We start from the raw sequence: 11,213 nt of genomic DNA on the forward strand, positions 1-11,213 counted from the left end.
AAAAAATCTTGTTTTGATGATACTTAAAACATATCTTTATATTCCAAAAATCTCAGTTCCTTTAGATATTTGCGCATTTAAGACCATACCTTTGTGGATTATGGCCCCTGATTGTACAAAAAAATCTTTTTTTGTTTTTAGCTTGTTCTCTATCCATCTCTTGCAAAATGTGGGCGTATCCTGCCTGGCAGCCGCTGGTTGATATTTTCCGGCACTGATTTTATGAGTTAGTTCAATGACGCTGTGCGAGTGACATTGAACTATGGAAGCCTATAACTACCATTCCTAATTTCTACTTTTCGCCTCTTCAGAACACGAAAGTCGAAAAGTCGAAAAGTCGAAGTTACGACAAAATGTGAGGCGACAAGACGGTATACAAGCCAAAATCAACTCGAAAATAGGAAATTAAGAAATAACACACCGCGATAATAGCGCCCCCCGTTTTTTCTTAATTTCTACTTTTCGACTTGCGTTTTGGCTTGTATACCGTCTTGTCGACTTTCGACTTAGTCATATTTTTGTATTTATTGATGTCAGTAAGACGGCGCCAACACGCTATACAAGCCAAAATGCAACTCGAAAAGTAGAAATTAGGAAATTAACACACTGCGCTATTAGCGACCTGTGATCTGACGTACTGTCGACTTTTCGACTTTTCTACTTTTCGCCTATGAAGTTGTTGTAGTCTCTGCCTTCCAGGTCACATTTGAATACGCGCAATTCCCGTTAACAAAAATGTCTGTGTGATAGAGTCTAGTAATGATGCCGATTATTTTATTAATATCTCGATCAAGCTTAAATTGTAAGTTTTATAATAATACTGACGACTGTATAATTTAATTTTCCATCGCCAACACTGATTACATTGTAAAGACTGGTTTAGAATTTTAATTTGCATAATACTAGACTCTATCACACAGACATTTCGACTTGTCATGTTCTGAAGAGGCGAAAAGTAGAAATTAGGAATGGTAGTTATAGGCTTCCATATTGAACTGATATCAGATCCCAATTGTTTGGGTATCCTGAAATAGACTAGCCATGACTTCCAATCGTGTTCGCATAAGTAGATTTGTTGACAATAAATAAATAATGAAATGAAGTCTATGGTATTGGTGAAAGGTAAATGCGTTTGTGATGTGTCTTGAAAGTTTTTCAGCGTAAACAATTCAATGAGTCCCAGAAAGGCCAAGGGCCATACATTCAATTCTCTTAACACCATAAGTAAACACATTTTCCTTATTTTCTATGGTAGCTGCAGCCCTTCGAAAATTAATTGATTGGATGAAAGGTCTTGGAGACGTCAGAATTTCTATGGAAACGCGAACTCCGGCGGTTGTATGCTGACCATATAAGGAAGGGTAAAATTCATTGAGAAGGTTCTAAATTAGAGATCGATTCGGCCGCGGGACGTGGTAGTTTTCACCAAATAGTGGCAAAAATAAAAGCAATCAATATACTGAGTAGTTTTCAGTGACGTCAAAGGGTTCAAACTGGTTGTCACAGGTTTACGCACACTGTCTCGAGGGCTGGCTTACTGAATGGGTTTGTGACTTAAGTACAACTACGCTCATTTAGTAGTGAGATTTAGACAGTGACACTTCGCTGCGATTTCTACGTTATAATATACCCAGCTGTTGACAATATTTAGATCCAGGAATGCAGCAGGTGTGATTTTATGAAGCGCCATTCCTTCATTAAATAATTAATTGACAAACGTGAACGAAGGTAGGCTTGTTATTTGCTTTCATTATAAAATAGTTATTGGATTTCTCCGATATTAATATTATAAAGGCCGGGGTAGCCCACGTTTTATTTATTTAAAAATGATATGTGGACCTTAACAAAACATGCGGTTTCTTTTCTTGGTATAGGTAGAACTATAGGCGTGATTTCCCTTTCAATTTATACAACTAGGCCCTATACATCATGACATTTTCTTATTGATAAGGAAGCTCCAGTGTAGCTATGGACTGTAAATATGCACCAGTAATTAATGTCTCCCTTTAAAGATGTTTTTTTTTTACGTAAATACAAAATAACTTTCTGGAATTATCTAGCAAACCTTAACGTCAAGACTTGATTATTATTAACAATAGAAGAAACGTGCTAAACTAAATATGCTACTAATGACAAAATCTGATAGTCTGTCTGATGGATGAAAGATTTCAATCCATACGAAAATTTTGCCAAGTTAATTTCAAAATCAGAGTAGGCCTATTAGAAACTGTCACCAATTTTACTTTAGATTGGCTGGTCTACTTCTTTACATTTCTGACTGTTTGTGCTGTTTTGTTCGACAATTGCTGTATTACTATTATTATGGACAGGAAGATTTGTTATAAACTTATGAAACAGAAATGGGCTAATAGCTTTATAGTGGCGCTAAGCCTTTTATGACATAAGTATGATAAGTTGGTGAGAATAAATGGACATAGGTAATTTTTAACAAGATTTTTTGGTTACAGTGGAGATGACAATACAGAGAAAAGTATTCTAAAGGCTAAATAAATAAATGAAATAATGTCTAGGCTACTTACAAGCTTCGCTCGTTTTTAATAAATTTTAATGTGTCATTTCGTATGCTCAACGTTTGGGCTATGTCGATTAAAATCCTGAGATATAAATAAACAATAATTATTGACGTAGGTCAAGCGATAATCAATCGGTTGAATACGATTTTAAAGTGGGGCCATTATATATTATTTGTAATGAATAAAGGGCCTGATTTTCAAACAATTCAATTTGTGATTTACCGTCCATGTTTCAAGCTTTATTTTGCATGTCCACGATTCGAGTTACATCCCTTTAATTGGTTAGCGATACCGTATAGGCTACTGTTTATGTAAGACAATACTTTAATTCGAAAAGTTTGATTGCATTCATGTTGTTTTTTTAGCAGCTAAACGGTCGTATCCCGTTAGGCGTTATTTCACCACACATTACTCTTTTACTATAAATTGACAACCATATGGACTTCTGTTGCGACATAACTACTGTCCAATCAATAAGCATCTAAAAATAACTACCTCCGCGAAATAAAGTAGTGCGTTCTTTTCTTGAATATTGTTGATATTTAACATAACTGTCATGTTTCCTTATTTCACAGTTTGATTCAAGAATATAATGAACTGGTCTTTATTTTAAAATTATTTCAAATTACTAACTCTAAAAAAGAACATCTGTTAAACGGCGTATTAATTTTGCTATCGTTCGTTGACAATCGGTAGAACGTAATATTCTGCCAATTCTGCAAATTGCCTCGCGTGGGGAAAGAGCTGTCACTGTAGTGTATGTATAGTAAGTGTATAACAGATTTTATTTAATTCTGTTTCCAGACGCCGACATATCCACACCAAAAAGTTTCAGCTATAATGGAAAACGTGGATTTAGACAGCCGTTTTCAAGTTTTAGGATATGAACAAGTTGTGCGACTAAATGAAGTCTTAGAAGATGTGGTTCCTATTCACGGCCGCGGAAATTTTCCAACATTAGAATTAAAACTAAAAGACTTGGTTAAAATTTTACGGGATAAGTTGAAAAGTGAAGGAATTGTTATTCGTGATGTTCGATTAAATGGAGGGGCAGCTTGTTACATTCTCGGCACAGAAAAAATCCAAGCTTATAAAGATTTAGATTTGATTTTCGGTGTTGAACTATCGAATCATAATGAGTTGCAGAAAATCAAGAACTGTGTTCTGGAATGTCTCATAGACTTCTTACCAGACGGTGTGAATAAAGAAAAAATGACTAGTTGCAGTTTAAAGGAAGCATATGTTCAGAAAATGGTTAAAGTTTGCAACGAACACGGCGATAGATGGAGTTTAATTTCTTTACTCAATAACAAGGGACGAAATATTGAACTGAAGTTTGTCGGTAAAATGAAACGTCAATTCGAATTCAGCGTTGATTCGTTTCAAATTATTCTTGATAGCTTGTTAACATTTTATGGTATATCTGACAAAGCTATGCTTAGTGAACATTTTTATCCTACAATTGTTGCTGAAAGTCTGTACGGGGATTTCTGTGAAGCATGGTCTCACTTAATTAAAAAGAAGATAGCGACACGTTGTCCAGAGGAGATCCGCGGTGGAGGTTTGTTAAAATATTGTCACCTGATTGTCCGTCACTATACTGCAGCTGATGATGTAGACGTAAGGACAATGGAAAGGTATATGTGTTCACGGTTTTTCATTGATTTCGGTGATATACTTCAACAGAGACAGAAGCTTAGTGCTTATCTTGAAAGCCATTTTATTGGCGAAGAGGAGCTAAAATATGAGTATTTGACAACATTATATCGAGTTGTTGATGAGAGTACAATCTGCTTAATGGGCCATGAAAGAAGACAAACACTTAATTTAATACATCAATTGGCTTATCAGGTGTATATGGAAGAGGAACAAAAGGCTCAGGCTCAAGCTAAATGTATTGAACTTGCCCAATTGGATCAATTAAATAATCTGGTAATTGATCAAGTGTTTTATGGTCCCTTCACACCAACACCCTCATCAGGAAGTCAATACATTAATACCTATTCAAATACCTACATGCCTTCTGTGTATCAGGGCCCACCTTCCCCATCATGTCCATACTGTCCGCAGTATCTTCCGTGCTCCTAACTGAACTGACACCCTCGAAGATTATATTTTTTTGTGATGAGGGACCAGACAATTTATTCCAAATTTCTGTGATCATCAAAACATTCTTGATTGATTCAGGATGTGTACACTTATTTAAGTATGCAGATTATCACTGAGTATGGTATTTGCATAATTTGTGTCAGGACCAACTGTCAGTATGTGTCAATGAAAATGTATTGGATTTGTGTGATTCAGTAAAAAGGAATACACAGTTAAAATGCACTTATTATAATTCCAAAACATGGTTCAAATGGTTGAAACATATGGATGTATCCTTATTTCTGTAGTCGGATGTAAAAGAGCTTTTGTGTGATTAAATATGGAAAGCTGTAATTGCTCAGTCATACACGTGTACAACTATATAATGTGCTATAATATTTTTCATTTTCTGTACAGCTATATTATTATTATTTTTAGTGAAAATATATATATATACATATGTATGTATATAGCCTATTTGTTTTAATTTCTATTAGAAACCAAACTGTGTTTCAATGAATTAATTGTAATGTGGAACATAAAGTATTATTATTTGTATGTCTGCACTTCAGGGTTTCACCGGGGCTCCTTTCCAATAATGATATGATCGTGAATTTTCTTAAAGGTTTTAAAGGTTACATAAATTTTTCTTGGAGCTCTCCTCTTTCCTTGAATATGTTTTATTTGGAATGGGAAGCTTTACATGTATACATGGTTGTACATTTTCACTTGTACCTGAACATGCACATATGCAATTGGAAGTATGTTGACCACCCTTTTGTCAAAGAAAAACAAATCCTTATAAAAATGACAGAATTATCTCTTTCATTTTAAATCTATAGATGTACATGTATGGGAGGCTAAAGCTTTTTATTTGTTCATTTGCAGTTGGCAAGCTTGACAACATTTGCAGAATTTAGGGAATTTTTTGTTTATATTTAACGTTCCTTAAGTAAATGTGGTAATAAATATAATATTATTATTTAAAATAACTTGTATGCAAGAATCAATTTTCCTTTAATTACTTCTTAAACATGACCTGGAAAAATAAAAAGTGGATTTCAACAATTTTGATCGAAAAGATACATGTACCTTTTGGAATGACACTGATTTTCCTTGAATAAGCTCACCTATATTTATGTACATGTACAGTGAAAAGTGCATTAGCTTAAATTTTTATTTAAAAAGCTTCTCCACCATAATCATCTTTGGAATGTATGGTTGGTGTTTATACTACCCTACTATTCAAATTGTGGTTACTGTGTTTACCGTAAGCGTAGTCATGACATTTTCTTCTGTTTTTCTAGATGACATTGTGCCTTTAACATAACAGTGATGGAAGTCATTAGATTAAATAAAAAGTAAATACACTTACATGTATAACTTTGTTCATAAAAATGCGACCTTTTTTTTTTTTTAAAGCCATGCACATATTGTTGTTAATGAAGTTTTATTTTAAAACCCCCAAAAATAAAATTCCAGATTGTGTTCTAAAAACGTGTCAGAAAAACAGTTTAATTTCATATTTATTGTTCAATTCAGATGTGAAGTGATAGATTTTAAAGAGAAACATGTGTATAGTACATGTATATAGATTTATCTCTTACTGGACATGACAGTTTAACATTAGTGATATACATGTACTTTAAATACATTATATCTTATCTAGTGGTTAAGGATGTTATGGCTTTGTCTTCATGACTCAATGTTGACAGTTTGGTTTTTTCAGCTTTATATATTATACTGTATAAGTTCTCATTAAAAGCGCACAAAGATAATCTTCCTTGGTTGATACAGAATTTTGATTATTTTATTATGCACTCAGTGGTCATTTACACTTATTAAATAATGCCTTGATTTAATTCATAGTTGTATTAAATTGCATCTTTTAGTACATGTAACAGATGTGCATAAGAGTGCGTATGTGAAGTTAACATTGAATTACATATTGATCTCTTCACAATGTTTGATTTACATTTGAAAAAAACACCAGAACAGTAATGGATTGTATACCTGTATTGTACGTGACAATTTTCTTTATTTCGCATTTAAAATACAAATCATAAACTCAATGTTCTCAAATTCTCCAGTGTATTGTTCATCTTGGTAACCATCAACATTTTTGATATATCACAATAAATTGTTCAGTTCAACTTGAAAGTAACAAAACGCTTTGAAAACATTGGCAACTTAATATTCAAAAATTAGATAACAATTCTGAATGTTTTTCAAGTAAATACCTCAATAGAAAAATGAATTGAAATGAAATGAACTATATTTGAAAATGCACGTAGAATCCAATATTCGGTAATATTCATAGCTTTTATGTGTTTGGTGCAATACATGTACATGTATATTCTGAGTGTCTCCAAGTAAAAAAAAAAATGGCAGCATGCATGTAAAATAATATCTTGCTTTACATGTAATTGTAATTATATGTGTTAAAGCATACATGTTAATCAATGAACATAAACTTTTATTTTATGAAATACATATGTTATATATTATGAGGTCTGTCATAAAAATGGTGAATTCCACCCTGTGGCACAGATTATTTTAGAAGAGCTACAAATATATATTTAAAGATAATGAAAAACAGAGGCTGGACCTTTGAATTTATTTGAAAGATGTGCTATACTAATTACATGTATTTGTATGAAATGTTAGTTTATAGCTATTATACTAGTGAAAGTACAATATACATGTATGAAGTACTAGTTGAATATGACTGAAGGCTATGGTTGATTTAATTGTTGAAGAATAATTTTCAGTCCTCACAATGCTCAATACATATAAAATATAATAATTGTTATCTAGTGCTTGTAAAGTGTTAATTTGATCAGATCTTTCAACTAACTAAAAAATTCATTAATATATATATATATATTTATATATATATATATATATATATATATATATTAACCCTGTATGTTATTCTTCAGGATTAAAAAAAATATAAAGGACCAAAAATTTTAAAAAAATATATGTGCATGTATCATATTGATATATACATTATGTAGCCTACTTTAAAATTTGTCAATTTTTTCTCTGTTTGTGTACTATTAATAAAGTGTTCTATCCAGGGTCCTGTTTGTAATCTGTTGACATAACTAACCACCAGACCTTAAATGTGGTCCTGGTTATTTTTATATAATCATATAATACATGTTACTCAATGCAAATACATTTTCGCCAAACAGCATTGATATACACAAATTTAGTAATTTTTGTCTTTTTTTCTATATAAGTTAAAGATGAGTGTAAAAAAACTGTATATTGTATGAGGTTTAAAACTGCTGCTCTCCAATACCAGCTAGATCTTTTGTATATTTGATGATAATAATGGAATAAGAAGAGCTGTATGCTATGTATATTGTTATTGTATATTATTGAGGATAACTGGTCTGGTATAAAATATTGGAATATACAATTTGTTATTCCCTCTAGAATATTTCCCATTCTAGGATAGTAGGGATATTTACATTTCTATAGTTCAGAAAATACACCTACATTGTATAAACCATAGTGTGTATTCCCTTTAACTAACTTATCTACTGTATAACTCATGCTTTATAATAAATTTCAAAAGTGTGTATAATCTTGGCATGATTTACATATTATGAGCCATTTGAGAGGGAAAATATCTTGACTATGGGAAGGTGGAATTACTCAATGCCCTAATATCATGATTGGGTCTTCATATAATACAATTCACAGTTCATAATATTATTTTTAATGTAAAAAAAGAATTGCTGTAAGAAATGCATGCTACATGTAAGAAGTACTCCTAGATACTGTTAGGTTTTTCTTTAGAATTCCAGCTGTATACATTGTGCTTATAATTCTTTTTACTGTATTTCTGGGTTAAGTGCCAACATGATCTATTTCTGATAAACAGTATACTGTTGACATGGCTAATTTGACCTGTGTCATACAACCTATGTTTATATAGTGGAGTTGTGTTGACATATAATACAAATTAAAATTCCTCTACATTACAGTCAGAAATAATTACAAAGTATGTTGAACCCATCAAATATTCCCCATTTAAATATCCATATATTATTTGATGTTTTAAATAATTGCATGTTTTTTTCATACACAGTAGGCTTAAGGACATGTAATATGAATTACCAGATTAGGATTAGGTCTAGTCTTGTATCAAAGCAAACTTCACCTTCAGTGATATTTGATTGCCCAGTTGTTGAGAATGGTCACACAAACATTGTTTGTTATTCATTGATTTATGTTGTTGTAAATAACTTTTACACATGCAAAGTTGATTCCTATCTTTATATGGTACATGTAGATATGTTTGTTGTAGAATTCTGAATGCAGTGCTTGTCTTACGGTCACTAAATAAAATCCAAATGCTAACATCAAGCTTATACATGTAGGAGATTTCTTTCCTACATAAACATGGGATGTGTTTGCGGATATCCATATGGATAACTTTCAAAATATTAATCTGAAAGGGAAAGCATATTGTAATAGTGATAGTTACTGGCCTACATTTATATGAGGGGTGGGGTGGGCACTAAATTTGAAATCTAATAAGATGTATGAAATACATGTAGGAGGGGTAGGAGAAGCAAAATGCTTTTGGGAAGTTGGAAGATAAAACCCCAACAGAATTATGTATCAAAGTGAATGGCCTTGCACTAAATTTGTCACAGGTGTGATTAAAGATAACTGAACTTTACATGTTAAAAGTACTCTACTGCTCATGATAGTATTGAAAGTAACTGTGAAATAAAATCTGTGATTATATTACATGTATATAGTAAATAAATCTGTAGATAGGTAAATAGACAGCAAAATATATAGTAGAACTTACACGCCTAATTATATCAAAATTGTCTACCTGCGTGCACCTGAAAAAAATGTTTAATTCGATAGTCCCATGATAAATGTATTTAAGGAAGATGATTATTATCTGTACATGTATAATATATACAGGGTAAATTGTTGAACCTGCTATTTATTTGACATTCTAGATTGCATGTTGTAAATATAGAAAAAACTTTCTCGACTGAATTAATTGAGATATGTACTTGGCACATGTACATGTTATATCAAGCTGAAATCATTTATTTGATTTGTGATTAATAAAGTGTATAATGTTATGAATAATAATGTACAGTTAAAACTGACATAATGACCATTTCATTAATCTGCTGTTAATATATACAAGTGCCTCTGCTTCTCTAATATCAAAAAAAATAAATGTTGGTTTCGACCATAACATCTTCAACAATATGTCCCAAAATGTTTCATTTTTTAAATATTTGTTGAAAAAATATTTTAATTTCATTTTGGTTTTATGTCACTATTTCGATGCTTATATTATTGTTTGTTATGAATGAAAAGGCTTATGTTAAACTGATTGTTGAGATATATATATATATATATATATATCGAGATATAGATAGATAAATATATATCAAATGTATATGTGTGTGTATATGAGTTGTGTTACTATATGCTTTCTCTGTATAATGCAATTATCACTGGAATCTCGACTACAAAGTCCAATGTACTCAACAGCGAGCAAATAAAAGAACCTTGGATAGTTTTATTCACTGAAAGTAGGTGGAAACACCAGCATGACACTCCTGACCATAGAATTCAAAATGGCCATATGTTAGTCTGGAAATGACCAAAGTCTTGTGTTGACAGATGGTTGACTCCATTCCTTTCATTTCCTTCACAATTATTCAAAATAATTTGAAAATATAGACTGTTTACATGGAAGATGATGTATGCCATATCTTAAGGACAAAATAAATGGTCAAGTAGCCGAGTTTCTGTAGTCTCCTCTTCATGTATATGGAGACATTTATGTAAGCCATAGACAGAGAAAGTATTGGTAAGCAGTGTGAAAGATTGAAACATTGTTAAAAATGTTCAATAATGTACATACTACAAACCATGTAATAAATTAAAAAGTATATGTATAATATATATGTTAAAAGGGGAAAAAAAACCACTAATAAAAACAGATCTGGGAAATCGACAAAAATATCAGCCATCTTGTATGTTAAGTTGATTTGATGTTCATTAATATATATATATATATATTTTTTCTCTCTGAAATAGTTTTTTGTCCAGAAATATGTAATGTATCATATATTCATATGTAATACAATTCTGGCAAATAAAAAAAAAAGTTTGAAAAAAATAACAAAAAAATGTTTAAAAAATGAAATAAAATAGTGAAAAATAAAATGCCTGTTTGGTTTATTCTTATAACATTTGGAAAATCAGCTATGCAGTTGCTGACTTCCAATATTACCCATTCCAGCCAATGTAATAAAAGGTCTTAGGCTTTGCTCTTATACAATTACCGAAACTTATTTAGTAATTAAACAACATGTTTCATGGCTTGTGCTTTAGATCATTGAGTCAAGTGGGGTGGTTTCTATCCTAACCTAACCTCATGGGTTACAACAGTTTCCCCTACAGCTACAGACCCCTACGAGCAAACGAATTATTGAAATAAAATTGTACCATTCATGTTAGTCCTAAATATACTACTGCAACAAAATTGTGTAAATTTATGAATATGAAAGTTCATAACCCCTTCCCACC

At 31.6% G+C, this 11,213-nt stretch overlaps 1 protein-coding gene across 1 annotated transcript; it reads left to right on the forward strand.

Annotated features, from left to right (window-relative positions):
- Positions 1–1,520: 1,520 nt before the first annotated feature.
- Positions 1,521–10,621, forward strand: LOC126812438 (terminal nucleotidyltransferase 5C). The gene is made up of 2 exons (XM_050538829.2): positions 1,521–1,728; positions 3,339–10,621. Exon 2 carries the CDS (start codon positions 3,375–3,377, stop codon positions 4,620–4,622), a length of 1,248 nt encoding a protein of 415 aa, XP_050394786.1. The 5' UTR covers positions 1,521–1,728; positions 3,339–3,374; the 3' UTR covers positions 4,623–10,621.
- Positions 10,622–11,213: the final 592 nt, after the last annotated feature.

This window comes from Patella vulgata, chromosome 2 (genome assembly GCF_932274485.2).
Source record: "Patella vulgata chromosome 2, xgPatVulg1.2, whole genome shotgun sequence".
In the NCBI taxonomy this organism is placed as follows: Eukaryota; Metazoa; Mollusca; class Gastropoda; family Patellidae; genus Patella; species Patella vulgata.

Coding starts and splice junctions, on each gene's coding strand:
- LOC126812438 (XM_050538829.2), top strand. CDS start 3,375: ATGGAAAACGTGGATTTAGACAGCCGTTTTCAAGTTTTAGGATATGAA.